Here is a 21,423-nt window from a genome sequence, read left to right as displayed (position 1 = left end):
TCACTCCTCCAGACACCTGCTGTTTCCAACCACCTAACCTCACCTAGTCCCATTCACTCCTCCAGACACCTGCTGTTTCCCCCACCTAACCTCACCTAGTCCCATTCACTCCTTCTTGCCATGGATCATCACTGGAGGCTTCGTGCCATGGATCGTCACAGGAGTGGAGAGACACACAGGAGGCCTGGCTTTGGGAGCAGGCACAGGACTCACCAGGCTGGGGAGACATGCAGGAGGCTTCTTCCTTAGCCGAGGCACCGGATACACTGGGCCGTGGAGGCGTACTGGTGGTCTCGAGCGCAGAGCTAGCACAACTCATCCTGGCTGGATACCCCCTGTAGCCCGGCAAGTGCGGGGAGTTGGAACAGGCCGCACTGGGCTGTGCTGGCCGGGGACACCGTGCGTAGGGCTGGCGCAGGATAACCTGGGACGAGTAGACGCACTGGAGATCTGGAGAGCAGGGCTGGCACACTCCGTCCTGGTTCGATGCCCACTCTAGCCCGGCCGATGCGAGGAGCTGGGATATAGCGCACCGGGCTAAGAACGCGTACTGGAGACACCGTGCGCTACACCGCATAACACGGTGCCTGACCAGTACGACGCCCGCCACGGTAAGCACGGGGAGTTGGCTCAGGTCTCCAACCTGACTCTGCCACACACCCCATGTGCCCCCCCCAAAACAATTTGGGGGCTGCCTCTCGGGCTTCCTTGCCAGCCGTGTTCGTCTTGCCGACTCCATCCTCCGGTATCCCTCTTCGCACTGCTCCATAGACTCCCAGGCGGGCTCTGGCACTCTCCCTGGGTCGACCGCCCATCTCTCTACCTTCTCCCAGGTTGTCTCATACTCCTGGCCACGCTGCTCCTCCTTACCACGCTGCTTGGTCCTTTGGTGGTGGGTAGTTCTGTAACGATGTTCATCTGAAGAAGAAGGAGTAGACCAAGGTGCAGCGTGGTACGTGTTCATGATTTTTAATAAAGCTGAACACTAGAACAAAAATGAACAAAATGGAACAAACGAAACAGTTCTGTCTGGTGCAGACACACAAAACAGAAAACAACTACCCACAAAACCAACATGGAAATTGACAACCTAAATAGGCTCCCTAATCAGAGACAACGAGAAACAGCTGTCTCTGATTGGGAACCAACTCAGGCCACCATAAACCTACAAACCCCTAGACCATACAAAATCCCCATAGACAAACAAAAACCCTAGACAAGACAAAAAACCCTAGACAATACAAAAACTAAACAAACCACCCTTGTCACACCCTGACCTAACCAAAAAACAAAGAAAACAAATATAACTAAAGTCAGGGCGTGACAGACCCAAGTGAAACAATTTAAAGGCGATGCTACAAAATACTAATTGAGTGTATGTAAGCTTCTTACCCACTGGGAATGTGATGAAAGAAATCAAATCTGAAATAAATCATTCGCTCTACTATTATTCTGACATTTCACATTCTTAAAATAATGTGGTGATCCTAACTGACCCAAGAAAGGGAATTTTACTAGGATTAAATATCAGGAATTGTGAAAAACTGAGTTTAAATGCATTTGGCGAAGGTGTATGTAAACTTCCGACTTCTACTGTAAATACCGCAGCAAACTCAATTTCTCACGGATTCCATACTGGGTCAGACAGTTACCGTAGCACAGTCACAGGCCGAAGCCTAGACCGTATCAATGAAAGTTGAGGGATATTTCTCATAAATAACACACACATGGTGTGGAGGTCTCCTCGCGGAGACACCTTCATACATGTTCTCCCTGGAACCCAGGAGACCTGAACCCTCACACCATAGCACTCCACTATATACAATGAGTGGACAAAACATTAGGAACTTTTTCCATGACATAGACTGACCAGGTGAATCCAGGTGAAAGCTATGATCCCTTATTGATGTTACTTGTTAAATCCACTTCAATCAGTGTAGATGAAGGGAAGGAGACGGGCTAAATACGTTTTGTTAAGCCTTCAGACAATTGAGAAATGAATTGTGTGTGTGTGCCATTCAGAGGGTGAATGGGCAAGGCAAAAGATTTAAGTGCCTTTGAACGGGGTATGGTAGTAGGTGCCAGGCACAACGGTTTGAGTGTGTCAGGAACTGCACCACTGCTGTGTTTTTCACTCTCAACAGTTTTTTCCGTGTGTATCAAGAATGGTCCAACACCAAAAGGACGTCCAGCCAACTTGACACAACTGTGGGAACCATTGGAGTCAATATGGGCCAGCATCCCTGTGGAACGCTTTCAACACCTTGTTGAGTCCATGCCCTGACAAATTGAGGCTGTTCTGAGGGAAGGGGGGTCCAACTCAATATTAGGAAGGTGTTCCTGATGTTTTGTACACTCAGTATACAATTCCCACTGGTCACAAGTGCAGCTCATCACCTGTGATCAGGGATAGAGGGAGGAGAGAGAGGGATGCAAGAGAGAGGAGAGAGCGGGAGGAAAGAGAGGGAGGAGAGAGGGAGGAGACAGTTAAGAGAGAGGGAGGAGAGAGAGGAAGGAGAGAGAGGGAGAATAGAGAGAGGAGATATAGAAAGGGAGGAGATAGAGGAAGGAGAGAGAGGAAGGAGAGAGAGGGAGGAGATAGAGAGAGGGAACAAAGAGTGAACTAAATAACAACACAAAATAATGACATCACCTAACTCTCATTCGTTCAACTACTTTTTATTTTGTATTTATTTAACCCTTATTTGACCAGGTAAGTTGACTGATTGCACATTTAAATTTACAGCAGCGACCTGGTGAATAGTTACAGGGGAGAGGAGGGGGGTGTTTTAAGAAATATTAAATATGGATTATGATACTGATCAGTAGAATAAAGGATAAACATAAACAATCATACATCCACTCTCTCATACTCAGCCCCCCCTTCTAGATAGAGATGGCAGGCACCCCATGAAGGCCTCCCTTCACAAGCACTGCAAGGACTTTATGATGATGTTACAAGGTTGTTGTAGCACTGAGATGATGTCACAATGTTTTCACTGACATTTTCAACCTCTCCCTGTCTGAGTCTGTAATACCAACATGTTTCAAGCAGACTACCATAGTCCCTGTGCCCAAGAACACTAAGGTAACCTACCTAAATGACTACCGACCAGTAGCACTCAAGTCTGTAGCCATGAAATGCTTTGAATGGCTCACATCAACACCATTATCCCAGAAACCCTAGACCCATCCTAATTTGCATACCGCACCTGTTCACTCATGACTGCAATAAAGTGCTGTTTGAATGATTGCTTACGAGCCTGCTGACGAGCCTGCTGCTGCCTACCACCGCTCAGTCAGACTGCTCTATCAAATATCAAATCATATACTTAATTATAATATAATAAACACACAGAAATACGAGCCTTTGGTCATTAATATGGTCAAATCCAGAAACTATCATTTCGAAAACAAAACGTTTATTCTTTCAGTGAAATACAGAGCCGTTTTATCGAACGGGTGGCAACCCTAAGTCTAAATATTGCTGTTACATTGCACAACCTTCAATGTTATGTCATAATTATGTAAAATTCTGGCAAATTAATTACGGTCTTTGATAGGAAGAAATGGTCTTCACACAGTTCGCAACGAGCCAGGCGGCCCAAACTGCTGCATATACCCTGACTCTGCTTGTACTGAATGCAAGAGAAGTGACACAATTTCCCTAGTAAATATTGCCTGCTAACATGAATTTCTTTTATCTACATATGCAGGTTTAAAAATATATACTTGTGTATCGATTTTTATAAATGCATGATTGTTTATGGTTAGGTACATTTGTGCAACGATTGTGCTTTTTTCGCGAATGCGCTTTTGTTAAATGATCACCCGTTTGGCGTTGAAGTTGAAGTACGCTGTGATTCGATGATACATTAACAGCCACCGCATTGATTATATGCAATGCAGAACAAGCTAGTTAACCTAGTAATATCATCAACCATGTGTAGTTAACTAGTGATTATGTAAAGATTGATAGTTTTTTTATACGATAAGTTTAATGCTAGCTAGCAACTTACTTTGGCTCCTTGCAGCCACAGGTCCTTTTGATGCTGCACTCGTGTAACAGGTGGTCAGTCTGCCATGCAGTCTCCTCGTGGATTGCAATGTAATCGGCCATAATCGGCGTCCAAAAAGGCTGATTACCGATTGTTATGAAAACTTGAAATCGGCCCTAATTAATCGGCCATGCCGACCTCTAGAGCACGCCCCCATTCTCATCGACGGGGCTGTAGTGGAACAGGTTGAGAGCTTCAAGTTCCTTGGTGTCCACATCACCAACAAACTAACATGGTTCAAGCACACCAAGACAGTCGTGAAGAGGGCATAACAAAACCTATTCCCCCTCAGGAGACTGAAAAGATTTGGCATGGGTCTTGAGATCCTCAAAAGGTTCTACAGCTGCACCATCGAGAGCATCTGGTTGCATGACTGGTTGCATTACTGCCTGGTATGGCAGAGGGTAGTGCGTACGGCCCAGTACATCCCCGGGGCCAAGCTTCCAGCCAACCAGGACCTCTATACCAGGCGGTGTCAGAGGAAGGCCCTAAAGACTCCAGCCACCCTAGTCACAGACTGTTCTCTCTGCTACCGCATGGCAAGCCATGCCGGAGCGCCAAGTCTAGGTCCAAGAGGCTTCTAAACAGGTTCTTCCCCCAAGCCATAAGACTGCTGAACAGCTAATCAAATGGTTACCCAGACTATTTGCATTGCCCCCCCCCCCCCCCCCCCCTTCTACACTGCTGCTACTCTCTGTTATTAGTCACTTTAATAACTCTACCTACATGTACATTGATTCTGTACCGGTACCGCCTATATATAGCCCTGCTATTGTAATTTACTGCTGCTCTTTAATTATTTGTTATTCTTATCTCTTACTTGATTTTTTTGTATTTTCTTAAAACTGCATTGTTGGATAAGGGCTTGTAAGTAAGCATTTCACTGTAAGGTCCTGTTGTATTCAGCGCATGTGACAAATTACATTTGATTTGACTTGTTATGAATGATGTTATAAGGTTGATGTAGCACTGATATGATGTCACAATGGTGCTGTAAAGTTGATGTAGCACTGATATTGTCACGTTCCTGACCTATTTATGTTAGTTTTTGTGTGTTAGTTGGTCAGGACGTGAGGTTGGGTGGGCATTCTATGTTATCTGTTTCTATGTTGGTTTTGGTTTGCCTGGTATGGCTCTTGATTAGAGGCAGGTGGTTTGCGTTTTCCTCTAATCAAGAGTCGTATTTAGGTAGGGCATTCTCACTGTTTGTTTGTGGGTGATTGTCTCCTGTGATGTCTTTCGTCGTTGTGTTCGATGTATTCACTTTCGGAGCTGTTTGGCTGTTAGTATGTTTCGATGAACGTTCCTGTTCGTGAGTTTACGTTTGTCTATGTAAGTTTATGTTCAGGTTGCGTCAACGTCGTTTTGTTATTTTGTAAGTTTTGAAAGTGTTTTGTTTTGTTTAGTCTACGTCGTATTTGTAATAAAGATGGCTTATTTCCCTGACTCCGCATTTTGGTCTGAAGATCCTTCTCTCCTCACCTCATCCGAGGATGAGGAAAGCGACAGCTATTACAGAATCACCCACCTACAAGCTAAGACCAAGCGGCAAAGGAAAACGAAACGGAGTAAGGGACAAGAGAGAAAGGATTTCTGGACATGGGAACAGATAATGAATGGAGAAGGTCCCTGGGCTAAGGCAGAAGAAAATCGCCGTTCACAGGAAGAGAGGGAGGCAGCTAAAGCCCAGGAGCGGTGGTTTGAGGAGGCAGCAAGGAGACGTGGCTGGAAGCCCGAAAAGCCGTGGGAACAGGTGGAGGCACTGAGGAGAGCAGAGGCTACCTGGGAGAGGAACCGGAGCTATGAGGGAACGCGTCTGGCACGGAAGCCAAAAAAGCCCGTGAGTAATTCCCAAAAATTTCTTGGGGGGGGGCTAGGAGATAGTGGGCCAAGGGCAGGTAGGAGACCTGCGCCCACTTCCCAGGCTTACCGTGGAGAGCGGGAGTACGGGCAGGCGCCGTGTTACGCAGTAGAGCGCACGGTGTCTCCTGTACGAGTGCATAGCCCAGTGCGGGTTATTCCACCTCCCCGCACTGGTAGGGCTAGATTGAGTATTGAGCCAGGTGTCATGAGGCCGGCTCAACGCGTCTGGTCTCCAGTGCGTCTCCTCGGGCCGGCATACATGGCACCTGCCTTACGCATGGTTTCCCCGGTTCGCCTACATAGCCCGGTGCGGGTTATTCCACCTCCCCGCACTGGTCGGGCAATCGGGAGTATTCAACCAGGTAAGGTTGGGCAAGCTCAATGCTCAAGAGTGCCAGTACGCCTCCACGGTCCGGTATTTCCGGCACCACCTCCCCGCCCCAGCCTAGTACCTACAGTGTATACACTACGCACTAGGCTACCAGTGCGTATCCTGAGCCCTGTTCCTCCTCCACGCACGTGTATCTAGCCCGGTGCCTCCAGTTCCGGCCCCACGCACTAAGCTACCAGTGCGTCTCCAGAGCCCTGTACACACTGTATATTCTCCCCCTACTAATCCTGATGTGCTTGTCCTCAGCCCGGCGTCACCAGTGCCGGTACCACGCATCAGGGATAGAGTAGGCTTTGAGAATACAGTGTGCCCTGTCCCTGCTCCCCGCACTAGTAGGAAGGTGCTTATCATTAGCACGGTGCCTCCAGTTCCGGCACCACGCACCAGGTCTACAGTGCGCCATATCCGGCCAGAGCCATCCGTCTCCCCAGCGCCATCTGAGCCATCCGTCTCCCCAGCGCCATCTGAGCCATCCGTCTCCCCAGCGCCATCTGAGCCATCCGTCTCTCCAGCGCCATCTGAGCCATCCGTCTCCCCAGCGCCATCTGAGCCATCCGTCTCCCCAGCGCCGTCTGAGCCATCCGTCTGCCAGGAGCCTGCAAAGCCGCCCGTCTGCCATGAGCCTGCAAAGCCGCCCGTCTGCCATGAGCCTACAGAGCCGTCAGCCAGACAGGAGCCGCTAGAGCCGTCAGCCAGACAGGATCTGCCAGAGCCGCCAACCAGACAGGATCTGCCAGAGCCGCCAACCAGACAGGATCTGCCAGAGCCGCCAACCAGACAGGATCTGCCAGAGCCGCCAACCAGACAGGATCTGCCAGAGCCGCCAACCAGACAGGATCTGCCAGAGCCGCCAGCGAGCCATGAGCAGCCAGAGCCGTCAGAGCGCCATGAGCAGCCAGAGCCGTCAGAGCGCCATGAGCAGCCAGAGCCGTCAGAGCGCCATGAGCAGCCAGAGCCGTCAGAGCGCCATGAGCGTCGAGAGCCGTCAGAGCGCCATGAGCGTCGAGAGCCGTCAGCCTGCCATGAGCGTCGAGAGCCGTCAGCCTGCCATGAGCGTCGAGAGCCGTCAGCCTGCCATGAGCGTCGAGAGCCGTCAGCCTGCCATGAGCATCGAGAGTCGTCAGTCAGCCATGAGCTGCCCTTCAGCCTGAAAAGGCTAGATACCCAGAACTGCCCATCAGTCCAGAGCTGTCTCTCTGTCCGGAGCTGCCTTTCAGTCCGGAGTTGCCCCTCTATCCTGATCTCCCTCTCTATCTTTATCTACCTCTATAGTCTTATCTATCCCTCTGTCTTGGTTTATCTCTCTGTCCCGGTATTGTCATTATTAGATATGTTATTAGGAGGATTTTGTGGGGGAAGTAAGAGGGTGGACATTCTTGAAGGGAGGGGGCTAGGATGGATTATGGTGGGGTGGGAACCGCGCCCGGAGCCTGAGCCACCACCGTGGTTAGATGCCCACCCAGACCCTCCCCTAGACTTTGTGCTGGTGCGTCCGGAGTTCGCACCTTGTGGGGGGGGTACTGTCACGTTCCTGACCTATTTATGTTAGTTTTTGTGTGTTAGTTGGTCAGGACGTGAGGTTGGGTGGGCATTCTATGTTATCTGTTTCTATGTTGGTTTTGGTTTGCCTGGTATGGCTCTTGATTAGAGGCAGGTGGTTTGCGTTTTCCTCTAATCAAGAGTCGTATTTAGGTAGGGCATTCTCACTGTTTGTTTGTGGGTGATTGTCTCCTGTGATGTCTTTCGTCGTTGTGTTCGATGTATTCACTTTCGGAGCTGTTTGGCTGTTAGTATGTTTCGATGTACGTTCCTGTTCGTGAGTTTACGTTTGTCTATGTAAGTTTATGTTCAGGTTGCGTCAACGTCGTTTTGTTATTTTGTAAGTTTTGAAAGTGTTTTGTTTTGTTTAGTCTACGTCGTATTTGTAATAAAGATGGCTTATTTCCCTGACTCCGCATTTTGGTCTGAAGATCCTTCTCTCCTCACCTCATCCGAGGATGAGGAAAGCGACAGCTATTACAGATATGATGTCACAATGGTGTTGTAAGGTTGGTGTAGCACTGATATGATGTCACAATGGTGTTGTAAGGTTGGTGTAGCACTGATATAATGTCACAATGGTGTTGTAAGGTTGGTGTAGCCACAATGTTGTTTTGTCACAATGCTGCTAGAAAAAGGGTCTAGCCATGTATGATATGACAAAAATGTTGATACTGAGCTCTGAGATTAGGTTACAGAGCCTCTTTTTATAATGTTAGATTGTTAGTGTTGCTCTATTATGATATCGGTAAAGCAATGCTTTTGTGATGCAGTGATGTCAGATTGAACATTGTTCTTCTGTATAAAGGAGCAACAGAAAGGCGTCTGTCTCAAATGGACTCCATTGAACAAACCCTAATCCCAGATTTTCTGGGTTGTTTCTCTTTAAGTGTTTGCTTTGGGGCTGAATGCTCTCCCTGTGTTATGATTTAACTATCAGAAATGTTGTGCTTGGCTCTCCATATTTTCCACATTAAATGTTGTGTTACGTTTTTTGCCCTTGGGAGGGAGATCAGTGATTACAGCTAATGAATTTCATCTGGTGGGAGGGAGAGCTCCAAACTGGCCTGATCACTGGCTAGACTTTTCTGAGATGGACCTGTCTGGTGTTATGACTTGTCTTCATTGGTGTTGTCTTCTACTAAACAGTGATGGATGGAGGGAGGGATGGATGGATGGATCGACTGATTGATTGTTTCCACTCTCTGATGTGTGAAACACCATGTTAGAACTCGCTCACGTCAGTCAGTCAACCAGTCAGTCAGTCAGTCAGTCAACCAGTCATCAGTCAGTCAGTCATTCAGGCAGGGCCAATCAATCAGTTTGTTTACTCCTCTCCTCTGTTTTTATGATAATCAACATCTCCAGTCAACTGTCATTATAATAATCAGGAATGGCATTGAGAAGACTGATAGCAGTTAACACAGCTGCATACCCAGACCCGGACCCATGTGACAGTGAATGTGGTCTCCCGCTGTGACAGAGAATGTGGTCTCCCGCTGTGACAGAGAATGTGGTCTCCCGCTGTGACAGTGAATGTGGTCTCCCGCTGTGACAGTGAATGTGGACTCCCACTGTGACAGTGAACGTGACCTCCCGCTGTGACAGTGAACGTGGCCTCCCGCTGTGACAGTGAATGTGGACTCCCGCTGTGACAGTGAACGTGACCTCCCGCTGTGACAGTGAACGTGGCCTCCCGCTGTGACAGTGAACGTGGTCTCCCGCTGTGACAGTGAACGTGGCCTCCCGCTCTGACAGTGAATGTGGTCTCCCGCTGTGACAGTGAATGTTGCCTCCCGCTGTGACAGAGAATGTGGTCTCCCGCTGTGACAGTGAATGTGGTCTCCCGCTGTGACAGTGAATGTGGTCTCCCGCTGTGACAGTGAATGTGGTCTCCCGCTGTGACAGAGAATGTGGTCTCCCGCTGTGACAGTGAATGTTGCCTCCCGCTGTGACAGTGAATGTGGTCTCCCGCTGTGACAGTGAATGTGGTCTCCCGCTGTGACAGAGAATGTGGTCTCCCGCTGTGACAGTGAATGTGGTCTCCCGCTGTGACAGTGAATGTGGTCTCCCGCTGTGACAGAGAATGTGGTCTCCCGCTGTGACAGTGAATGTGGTCTCCCGCTGTGACAGTGAATGTGGTCTCCCGCTGTGACAGAGAATGTGGTCTCCCGCTGTGACAGAGAATGTGGCCTCCCGCTGTGACAGAGAATGTGGTCTCCCGCTGTGACAGTGAATGTGGACTCCCGCTGTGACAGTGAATGTGGACTCCCGCTGTGACAGTGAATGTGGTCTCCCGCTGTGACAGTGAATGTGGTCTCCCGCTGTGACAGTGAATGTGGTCTCCCGCTGTGACAGAAAATGTGGTCTCCCGCTGTGACAGAGAATGTTGCCTCCCGCTGTGACAGTGAATGTGGTCTCCCGCTGTGACAGTGAATGTGGACTCCCGCTGTGACAGTGAACGTGACCTCCCGCTGTGACAGTGAATGTGGTCTCCCGCTGTGACAGTGAATGTGGTCTCCCGCTGTGACAGAAAATGTGGTCTCCCACTGTGACAGTGAATGTGGTCTCCCGCTGTGACAGTGAATGTGGCAACCATATCATTTTCATGGCCTTTCCGGAAAATTACAGCAATGTCTCCTCTGCAATGAGATGATGTCTAATGGAATGGGTACCGTTGGTTGTGTTGTGAGTTTGTTGTGGTTCAGGTGGTTAAGCAATGTCATGAAGATAATGTATGATCTGTGAAGAGACACAATGCTGTGAAAGTAGTTGCAGTACGTGGAGTCCCTGTTGCCCAATGTGGTGAACATTCATACCCTTGCACATTCGATGTACACAGAGCATTGCCTTCTCTCCCTTGCACCACAATATACCCTAAGTGAGCAGCATTATAATTGAAAATCTGTGAGGCAGACATCCGACTAGTGGCCTAGAACGTGCATCTCTGGATGCTACACAGCTTTGTGAGCGCTGACTGAGGTCATTGTGAAACTGTCAGGGAAGTGTATCTCCCTTACAACACCTTTATTACCAACCCACCCTAGCATTGAACCACTCTCTTGTCAGTCCTTTCAATGTCTTTGACATTTACTTGGACCTGATTGATGCCAAGCTCCTCCTGACTCACCATAGGTGGGTCTGTTTAGGTTTCCTGCTGCCATGCAGAAAAAAAGTGTCTCTCTGTGTGTCAAGATACAATTGCTCCATTTGACTCATTCAGAGGAAAGTAAATGAGATCACTGCTTGGTATTTCATTGAAAGTATTATTTCTGGAAGGTTTATTGAGCAGAACACGAGCAGTAAGGAATTACTATTTACGGCACTGGGAGCAGAGAGAACGGAACAACGGAACAGGGGAGCAGAGAGAGCTGGAGAGTGGGAGGGGGAGAGGGAGAGAGGGATGGAGAGAGGGAAACAGAGCGATGAGAGAGGGAAAGGGGAGAGAGATGGGAGGAACATGGGGACAAAGAGAGAGAGAGAGATTAGACCCAACCAAATCATGAGAAAACAAAAAGATAATTACTTGACTAACAAAAAAACAGAGCAAACTAGAATGCTATTTGGCCCTAAACAGAGAGTACACAGTGGCAGAATACCTGACCACTGTGACTGACCCAAGCTTAAGGAAAGCTTTGACTATGTACAGACTCAGTGAGCATAGCCTTGCTATTGAGAAAGGCCGCCGTAGGCAGACATGGCTCTCAAGGGAAGACAGGCTATGTGCACATTGCCCACAAAATGAGGTGGAAACCGAGCTGCACTTCCTAACCTCCTGCCCAATGTATGACCATATTAGAGACACATATTTCCCTCAGATCACACAGATCCACAAAGAATTCGAAAACAAATCCAATTTTGATAAACTCACATATCTACTGGGTGAAATTCCACAGTGTGCCATCACAGCAGCAAGATTTGTGACCTGTTGCCACAAGAAAAGGGCAACCAGTGAAGAACAAACACCATTGTAAATACAACCCATATTTATGCTTACTTATTTTAACTTGTGTGCTTTAACCATTTGTACATTGTTACAACACTGTATATATTTAATATGACACTCATAATGTCTTTATTGTTTTGAAACTTCTGTATGTGTAATGTTTACTGTTAATTCGTTTTGTTTGTTTCACTTTTGTGTATTGTCTACCTCATTTGCTTTGGCAATGTTAACACGTTTCCCATGCCAATAAAGCCCCTTGAATTGAATTGAATTGAATTGAATTGAGAGAGAGAGAGAGAGAGAGAGAGAGAGAGAGAGAGAGAGAGAGAGAGAGAGAGAGAGAGAGAGAGAGAGAGAGAGAAAAAAAACTTGATGAATATCAAATAAGTAAATAACTTAATTACATATTATTTATTGATGGATTTATACTGAGAAACATAACAATCAACTTCATCCAGCCCCTGTCAACTCATTACCATTCACTATTCAAACTCACTTATCATTATTATTTCAACAGGCAATTACCAATGTCGACTTTTAAATAATCATTGTGGTGCTCTGAAATGATCTGTCAAAACAGTATTATACTGTAATTGGGCCATTGTATCTTTTTCTGTCCTTGGTAAATATTTTCCATCAGTTATTTTTTTTTTTCCTTCTTCCTGTATACAAACGCATGCATTCAGGCACACACCCACAAATATACTGTACAGAAATTGAAAGAGTATAGAGAGGGAGAGCGAGAGAGAAACATGGCTTTGGTGTCACCTAGTGGAAAAGTAAAGTTTTGCATTTCAGATGATAGGAAATGACGCGTCCCAGTTCCCACCAATCAGCACTCGCAGCGCAGAATTCGAAAGTCAACCAGTAGAGAACGGATTTATGGCTAGTTATTTGACCACGTTATGAAAATTCCTTGTGAAATATACTGATTTTAATTACATTTCACTGTACTGTTTATAACTGAGGAGGTAAGTCAACATTTAAAACGTCGGTATATGTGATATTACGCAGTTAATTCCATGTATTAGCAATGGAGACGCTGCTAGCGGAGTTGCTAGCGTAGCAGATCAACAAAAACATTCAACCCTGAGGACGGGTTCTAACGTAGACATGTCAAACTCTCTTGTCTTCTGCCAGTTACGTACAACCATGGTGAGGGGACGGGGCCAGAAGAAGTCTTTCCAGCAAAGCCTCAATGACATCAAGGAAAAGATGATTGAGAAGAGGAACAAACGCCTGGCAAGCGCCTCTGCAGCCAACAGGGGACGGTCCAAAAGGATCAACAGAACCAGTGGTAAGAGATTCACATAATATGCCAACCAGTATCATGTTGAAGATGGTAATGTAAACTTAAGCATCATGGTAGTTAACCTAAAATCTGGTCAATTGGACGTAGCTATACCTACTAGTTATCTAGCTAGCTACTATAGTAATTTCACAACTCATATGGTGGTTAACCTTTGAAGAGGAGTATATCTCAGCTAGCTCCCTCTTCTTCTCTCTACAGCGGGCAACGTGAAGCCAATTATCCTGAAGAACGTGCAGATCAATAACAAAGCCCTGGCTCTGGCCCTGCAGGCGGAGAAGGAAAAGGTGAGGCAGGCCAACGGTATCATCCTACAGATGAAGAGGGAGCAGCAGGCCCTCTTCCTCCACCTCCTCATGCTCAAGAAGAGGCTCAAAGATCAGGAGGCGCAGGCCAGTAATGTACAGGTATGAAGTTGCCTGAATGACTGATTGGGTTAAACTGAGTAACTGCTATGGGTGCTTTTCATCACAGAAAGTTGTTCCCTTCCTGTGTGTGTGTGTGCGTGTGCGTGGCTTAGACTGGACCTGCACAGCTCCTTCCTGAACCACCAAAGCTAGTGGACACCTCCATGTGAGCTATTCAAATATCATATCAACTGAATGCATCATATTTCTCACATTCAAAGAGCCAATGTTTAATGTCCAGTGTGCTTCATCCCATCTCCTGTCACCTTGTGAATGTCATCAATACCTCCCTGAAATGTCAAACTTTTCCCCTTTTGTTCCTTTTGTGCAGGAGAATTCAAAGCCGAGCTGCTCTGGAAGATCCTGTGAAGGACGAAGCCCCACTCTCACCCATCAGCTCAGGTATATCAAATTACATTTACCAGACAACCCATTCTAACAGATTTGAACTGTTAGGGCTTTCACTCCAGAATTGTGACGTTACTTTGGATAATTAGACAGAAAATCACGACAACAATGTGCACGTCTGTTAGGATGTGTCACTTTTAATGAACCATCCATGTCGTTGACAAAGTTATCCATTCTCCTGTCTCAGAGCCTCAGTTTCCTAAAGGGGCGGGACAAAGCGAAAGTGGCGGGCAAGTGGCGTTGCCAAAGACAGTGGGTGTGAGACGTCGCCGGGTGGAAGGCAGAGGGAGGCGATCTGAGTGTGTGCGGAAAGGGCGCCGTTCCTCGTTCTATGAGCAGAACCACAGCGCCCCTCCAGAACCTCTCATACAGAAAGAGACTGAGGTCGTAGTAGAGAGCCTGGTTCTAAACGCCAGGAGAGGCCAGAACCACATACAGGAAGTGAAGATGGAGAGAGGCAATCCGATTGGCTCAGAGGAGTTCCAACAGCACTTCACCCCAGAGCCACCGGCTAAACCAGCAAATCAACAGCAGCAACCCCGGAACAAACTGAAACAGGCCCATCCACCGCGGCCTAAACCCGAACTGGCTGCACGCAAGCAAGAGAGGGGCCTCAAACCGGACCGCCCCCCTCTGAAGAAACCCTGGGAGACCTCAAAACCCAGAGCCCGGTCCAAGAGCCGGGACCGCTCGGCCACACGGTCCAGAACCGGGGTGGCCTCCGCTGCACCTCTCAACACCTCCCTCAACACATCTCAGGGATTCAATGACACTTTTGATTTCGACTGCGAGGATGGGGTACACCTCACCCCCTTCAAGGGTAGCGGACCCAAGGATAACCCCCGAGACACACCCATACAGGAGGTGGAGAGGGGACCGAAACAGAACCCGAAGAGGACTCTGTCGTCATCTGAGTCTAGTTCATCTTCTGAGTCAGAAGACAGCCCCTACGTTCCTCAGAAACGGAAGAGACGGAGCCCCCCGGACCAGGCCAAGCCCGCCCTCGCTCGTAGAGCCAGAGGTCGACCCTCCAAAGCAGCTACAGACAAGGAGAACGGCCCCCCATCCAAACCAGAGTTGTTACATGGTGAGCATTTAACTGTTAACGTAGACAATTAGGATGACTGTCTTTGCCATTACTAACCAGATACCTTGATGGTTGCTCTGAATCATTGCTGTAAATCTTCAACTTGTGTCCAGGTAACATAAAATTATAGTAGGCAGAGATGTAGATATGAGGGCTTTTTCTATAGGTTTCCACATATTCTAATATAGAAGAGGATATGCTATTGTCTGTTTAAATAGTTGTTCATCTCCTGTGTCTAGTAAACAGAATGGAGGTCTGTCCCACCCCTGTCGTCCTTGACAAACAACTCAAGGGGGAACCAGAAAGGAGACAGAGCCAGAGCTCGATTTGGATACAGCCGTTGTCTGTGGTTGCCATGGATGTTGCCTTGGAGGCCAGCTTGTCTGAGTCCGAGGGTAGTCCCTACGTTCCTCAAAGCCGTGGCGTACGAAAGACACAGGTCCACCCAGAGCAGGCCAAGCCCACCCCCGCTCGCAGGGGACGGCCCTTTAAAGCAGCCAGAGACAAGGAGAACGTCCCCACTCCTAAACGACAGTCACGTGGTGAGCAATGAACAACGTACAGATTATACGTGCTGTTATAGGAAAGGATAGGTTATGTGTTGTATCTGCTGCTTATCACCTGTGTCTATCCAGTCACCAGAGTAGAGGCCAGTCCCACAGCTGGGCCCGCTGAGGTCCCTGAGACAGAACTACAACTCCCAGAAATCCCTGGGAGTATCTTTGTTAACAGTCCTGGTCCAATGGCAGAGCAGGGTCTTGAGGGCCACCCAGGTAAGTGGACATGCTTGAAATGGTAGATAGTCTATTGCCATGACTGAGGCGTCGTCACAAATGCACAAATGGCACCTTATTCCCTATGTAGTGCACTATATACATAAGTTGGAAGTTTACATACACTTAGGTTGGAGTCATTAAAACTAATTTTTCAACCACTCCACAAATGTCTTGTTAACAAACTATAGTTTTGGCAAATCGATTAGGACATCTACTTGTGCATGACACAAGTCATTTTTCCAACAATTGTTTACGGACAGATTATTTCACTTATAATTCACTGTATCACAATTCCAGTGGGTCAGAAGTTTACATACACTAAGTTGACTGCCTTTAAACAGCTTGGGAAATTCTAGAAAATGATGTCATGGCTTTAGAAGCTTCTGACAGGCTAATTGAATTCATTTGGGTCAATCGGAGGTGTACCTGTGGATGTATTTCAAGGCCTACCTTCAAACTCAGTGCCTCTTTGCTTGACATCATGGGGAAATCAGCTAAGACCTCAGAAAAAAATTGTAGACCTCCACAAGTCTGGTTCATCCTTGGGAGCAATTTCCAAACGCCTGAAGGTACCACGTTCATCTGTACAAACAACAGTACGCAAGTATAAATACCATTGGACCATGCAGCCGTCATAACGCTCAGGAAGGAGACGCGTTCTGTCTCCTAGAGATGAGCGTACTTTGGTGCGAAAAGTGCAAATCAATCCCACAACAACAGTAAAGGACCTTGTGTAGATGCTGGAGTAAACAGGTCAAAAGTATCTATATCCACAGTAAAACGAGTCCTATATCGACATAATCTGAAAGGACACTCAGCAAGGAAGAAGCCAAAACCGCCATAAAAAAGCCAGACTACGGTTTGCAACTGCACATGGGGACAAAGATTGTACTTTTTGGAGAAATGTCCTCTGGTCTGATGAAATGAAAATACAACTGTTTGGCCATAATGACCATTGTTATGTTTGAAGGAAAAAGGGGGAGACTTGCAAGCCGAAGAACACCATCCCAACCGTGAAGCACGAGGGTGGCAGCATCATGTTGTGGGGGTGCTTTGCTGCAGGAGGGACTGGTGCACTTCACAAAATAGATGGCGTCATGAGGCAGGACAATTATGTGGATATATTGAAGCAACATCTCAAGACATCAGTCAGGAAGTTAAAGCTTGGTTGCAAATGGGTCTTCCAAATGGACAATGACCCAAGCATACTTCCAAAGTTGTGGCAAAATGGCTTAAGGACAACAAAGTCAAGGTATTAGAGTGGCCATCACAAAGACCTGACCTCAATCCTATAGAAAATTTGTGGGCAGAACTGAAAAGGCATGTGTGAGCAAGGAGGTCTACAAACCTGACTCAGTAACACCAGCTCTGTCAGTAGGAATGGGCCAAAATTCACCCAACTTATTGTGGGAAGCTTGTGAAGGCTTCCCGAAACGTTTGACCCATGTTAAACAATTTAAAGGCAATGCTACCAAATACTAATTGAGTTTATGTAAACTTCTGATCCATTGGGAATTTGGTAAAAGAAATAAAAGCTGAAATAAATTATTCTCTTTACTATTATTCCGACATTTCACATTCTTAAAATAATGTGGTGATTCTAATTGACCTAAGGCAGGGAATTTTTACTAGTATTAAATGTCAGGATTTGTAAAAAACTGAGTTTAAATGTATTTGGCTAAGGTGTATGCAAACTTCCGACTTCAACATGTATATAGGGGTTAGGGTGCCATTTGGGACACAAGTGAAAAGTTGTAAATGATGATGGTGGTTGTGTTCCAGAGCCCCACAGACAAGATAAAGAGGAGGCTCTGCTTCCCGTCACTCCAGGAGTGGAGGAGGAGATGATGAGGATCGGCAATGTCCTGTCTGGTTTCAGGGACCCCCCTTGTGAGTCTCCTGGGATACCGACCAGCAGCACCCCCCAGAACCACGTCTCACACATCCCCAAACCATGCAAGAGGACAGGTACAGCCCGGTTAACTGCTTAGGGCATGTTAATGAATGATGCTAAATCGGTGTCCTCTCATTCTTTCACACTACACTTACAGTACCAGTTAAAAGTTTGGACACGTCAACTCATTCAAGGGTTTTTCTTTATTTTTAATGTTTTCAACATTTATTTATTTATTGTTTATTTTTATCTATTTTCTTTTTAGTTTATAATATATATAGATTTTTTTATCTTTATTAAACTAGGCAAGTCAGGTAATAACAAATTCTTATTTACAATGACAGCCTAGGAACAGTTGGTTAACTGCTTTGTTCAGGGGCAGAACGACAGATTTTTACCTAGGCTAGGCTACCTGCCGCACATTGTAGAATAATAGTGACGATATCAAAACTAAAAACATGGAATTATGTAGTATCCCAAAAAAGTGTTAATCAAATCAAGATTTATTTTAGATTCTTCAAAGTAGCCACCCTTTGCCTTGATAACAGCTTTGTACACTTGGCATTCTCTCAACCAGCTTCATGAGGAATGCGTTTCCAACAGTCTTAAATCAGTTCCCACATATGCTGAGCACTTGTTGGCTACTTTTCCTTCACTCTGCGCTCCAAACCATCTCAATTGGGTTGAGGTCGGGTGATCGTGGATGCCTGGTCATCTGATGCAGCATTCCATCACTCCTCTTGGTAAAATAGCTCTTACACAGAATGGAGGTGTGTTTTGGGTCATTGTTCTGTTGAAAAACAAATGATAATCTCACTAAGCGCAAACCAGATGGGATGGCATAACGCTGCAGAATGCTGTGGTAGCCATGCTGGTTAAGTGTGCCTTGAATTCTAAATAAATCACTGACAGTGTCACCAGCAAAGCACCCCTACACCACACACCTCCTCCATGCTTCACGGTGGGAACTACACAGGTAGATCATCCGTTCACCTACTCTGCATCTCACAAAGACACGGCGGTTGGAACCAAAAATCTCACATTTTGGACTCATCAGACCAAAGGACAGATTTCCACCAGTCTAATGTCCATTGCTCGTTTTTCTTGGCCCAAGCAAGTCTCTTCTTCTTATTGGTGTCCTTTAGTAGTGGTTTCTTTGCAGCAATTCGACCATGAAGGCCTGGTTCACGCAGTCTCCTCTGAACAGTTGATGTTGAGATGTGTCTGTTAGTTGAACTCTGAAGCATTTATTTGGGCTGCAATTACTGAGGCTGGTAACTTTAATGAACTTATCTTCTGCAGCAGAGGTAACTCTGGGTCTTCCTTTGCTGTGGCGGTCCTCATGAGAGCCATTTTCACCATAGCGCTTAATGGTTTTTGCAACTGCACTTGAAGAAACATAAGACCTTCATGTCTTAAACTAATGATGGACTGCCATTTCTCTTTGCTTATTTGAGCATTTCTTGCCATAATATGGACTTGGTCTTTTACCAAATAGGGCTATCTTCTGTATACCACCCCTACCTTGTCACAACACAACTGTTGTGTCCACAAATTAACTTTTAACAAGTCACACCTGTTAATTGAAATGCATTCCAGGTGACTACCTTATGAAGCTAGTTGAGAGAATGGCAAAATTGTGCAAAGCTGTCAAGGCAAAGTGTGGCTGCTTCTATAAAATATATTTTGATTTGGTGATTCCAGATGTGTTATTTCATAGTTTTGATGTCTTCACTATTATTCTACAATGTAGAAAACCGTAAAAAAAAAAAAAAAAAAAAAAAAACATGGAATGAGTACATGTGTCCAAACTTTTGACAGGTGCTGTATATGTTAAACATGAGCAGTGTTCTTCTTCTCTGAACACTATTTGGCTGTATCTTAGTATCTCTTCTCTCATTCCTCCACCTCTGTCTGAACCACTAGTCCACCACTAGTCCACTGCTGTCAATATCTACCTAAACTTTATACTTTTTTCCCAACGTTTCTTCACTGACAATTCACTTTGTCCTCTCACAACAGGTGGGCTTAGTCTCAGAACTGGGCGGGGCTTCAATCTGAGTGATGTGACCAATCTTACCCCTGCAGCTTATCGGAAGTTCTCTTTAAAGAGCTCCCGCCCTTCAGACCGATGTTCCACCCCTGTCCCCGGCCGCAAGAGGCGGTCCACGATGACAGTGGACTACAAAGAGCCATCGCTGCACGCGTGAGTATTAAAGTGAAAGGGGTATTCCAAGGGAATTTTTGAAATGTGTGGGATTCTTTCTTGGTTTACTGCTCAAATGTTTTTTGAAAATGACAAAACGTAACTCTTACAGAGCGTAACACTCCCATTAATTTCAATGAACAACGAGTGAAAGCAGCAGCAAATAACTTGCGCTGGCAAAAGCTACAGTACACAACGTTTAAACAGCTAAATCTCCTATTGTTTCTGTAATGCCCCAGTGTTGCTCATGCCAGTCATTTTTGAAGAGAATCTCTATCTCTACCACCATCTCTTATCTCTCTCTTATTTCCTGTCCGCCAGGAAACTGAGACGTGGAGACAAGTTCACAGACACCAAGTTCCTCCTCTCTCCCATCTTCAAAAAGAAACCCAGGAAGTCCGTAAAGACTCGGCTGTCGTTGGAGAAATACAACGAGTCATTTGTGGGATGTCGCTGACATGTCTTCACATTGAACACACGTTTTACCCATTCAAGTTAGAGAGGATTTTTTGTCGTGAATACTTACCTCTGTGTCCCACATGTTAATTGTTTTTGTCCAATGAAAGGGAGGACAGCTTTAATTGTGTCGATTCTTTGTTGTTCACCGTATGCTGAATTTGGCCAAATCATCATGGGAATTAGTGACATTCAATCAAATCACCCAAAAATGTGTTCTCTATCTCGATGACTGTATGGATTGTTAGCCACCTGTAGAGGGCAACATTAGATCAATATTCTGTTTGAGAAGACGTCAACCACAACATGTACCTTCATCTATGGTTGTATTCGTTTCGCTGTTGTAAATACAGTGTATATTTAGCTTGCCCTTTCAAGATCTTTGAATATGTATTCTCTACATGGCCCTGTTTTCATGTGTAACATGTTTTGATTTTATAATAATAAACTTTCAGTCCATAATCCCTATTCAGCTGAGTCCTTATTGTTCCGTACACACTCGGGTTATACAACACATTTGACTTAATGGTCGTGATACAACAGAGAGATTGTCTGCATGAAAATTCTGTCACACGTCACAACCATATTGACAAGTGCGTTGTACATGAGTTCTACAAACGGAATGTGAACAGATCCGTTGTAAGGATGTGGATTTCTACTTTCCAGAGTTCCTGTCGTATCATAGAATGGTGGGAGGAGCTAAATGACAGGCTTGTAATGGCTTGAATGGAATAGCTGTAATGGAGTCAAACGGGGTTTCCATGTGTTTGATACCTTTCCATACACGCCATTACAATGAGCCCGTCCTCCTATAGCTCCTCCCACCCTCCTCTGACCATTTTTGTGGGTTTTCAAGTGACAAAAGTCTTTAAAAACTCAATGAAATTTGAAATGTGTACTACCTTTTGAAAGGCAAGCGTATAGAAAGGTCATCAGGCCAGTAGGGGGGATGGCACCGCATTTGTATCACTGTTGCGTGATAGAGAGGTAAAGGTCATTTGCAATTGAGCCGACATACGCAGGATGAATGCAAGGAACATTGCCTTTACATTTCAATCTTCATACGGATTGAATAGAACCCTT

The 21,423-nt window shown here is 46.2% G+C and overlaps 1 protein-coding gene across 2 annotated transcripts; it reads left to right on the top strand.

The window, feature by feature from the left end:
* Positions 1-12,641: 12,641 nt before the first annotated feature.
* Positions 12,642-20,808, top strand: sgo1 (shugoshin 1). Of its 2 annotated transcripts, none has more exons than XM_055877078.1 (11): positions 12,642-12,768; positions 12,938-13,094; positions 13,308-13,513; positions 13,627-13,679; positions 13,845-13,915; positions 14,109-15,008; positions 15,248-15,550; positions 15,644-15,781; positions 17,567-17,752; positions 19,767-19,884; positions 20,206-20,808. In XM_055877078.1, the coding sequence occupies exons 2-11, from the start codon at positions 12,950-12,952 to the stop codon at positions 20,339-20,341; spliced, it is 2,256 nt and encodes a 751-aa protein (XP_055733053.1). In that variant the 5' UTR covers positions 12,642-12,768; positions 12,938-12,949; the 3' UTR covers positions 20,342-20,808. The 2 variants fall into 2 exon arrangements, with proteins under 2 accessions (XP_055733053.1, XP_055733052.1); XM_055877077.1 differs by having other exon boundaries at positions 19,701-19,884.
* The last annotated feature ends 615 nt before the right edge of the window (positions 20,809-21,423 follow it).

This window comes from Salvelinus fontinalis, chromosome 22 (assembly GCF_029448725.1).
Source record: "Salvelinus fontinalis isolate EN_2023a chromosome 22, ASM2944872v1, whole genome shotgun sequence".
Lineage (NCBI taxonomy): Eukaryota > Metazoa > Chordata > Actinopteri > Salmoniformes > Salmonidae > Salvelinus > Salvelinus fontinalis.
The sequence above is the reverse complement of the archived record's forward strand: the minus strand, read 5'-3'. Positions and strand labels throughout refer to the sequence as shown.

What these genes read in the sequence shown, in the direction of transcription:
- sgo1 (XM_055877077.1), top strand. Translation starts at nt 12,950, where the DNA reads ATGGTGAGGGGACGGGGCCAGAAGAAGTCTTTCCAGCAAAGCCTCAAT. An exon ending in CGCAGGCCAGTAATGTACAG is followed by an intron (nt 13,514 to 13,626) that starts GTATGAAGTTGC and finishes TGCGTGGCTTAG; the next exon opens with ACTGGACCTGCACAGCTCCT. An exon ending in AAAGAGCCATCGCTGCACGC is followed by an intron (nt 19,885 to 20,205) that starts GTGAGTATTAAA and finishes CCTGTCCGCCAG; the next exon opens with GAAACTGAGACGTGGAGACA.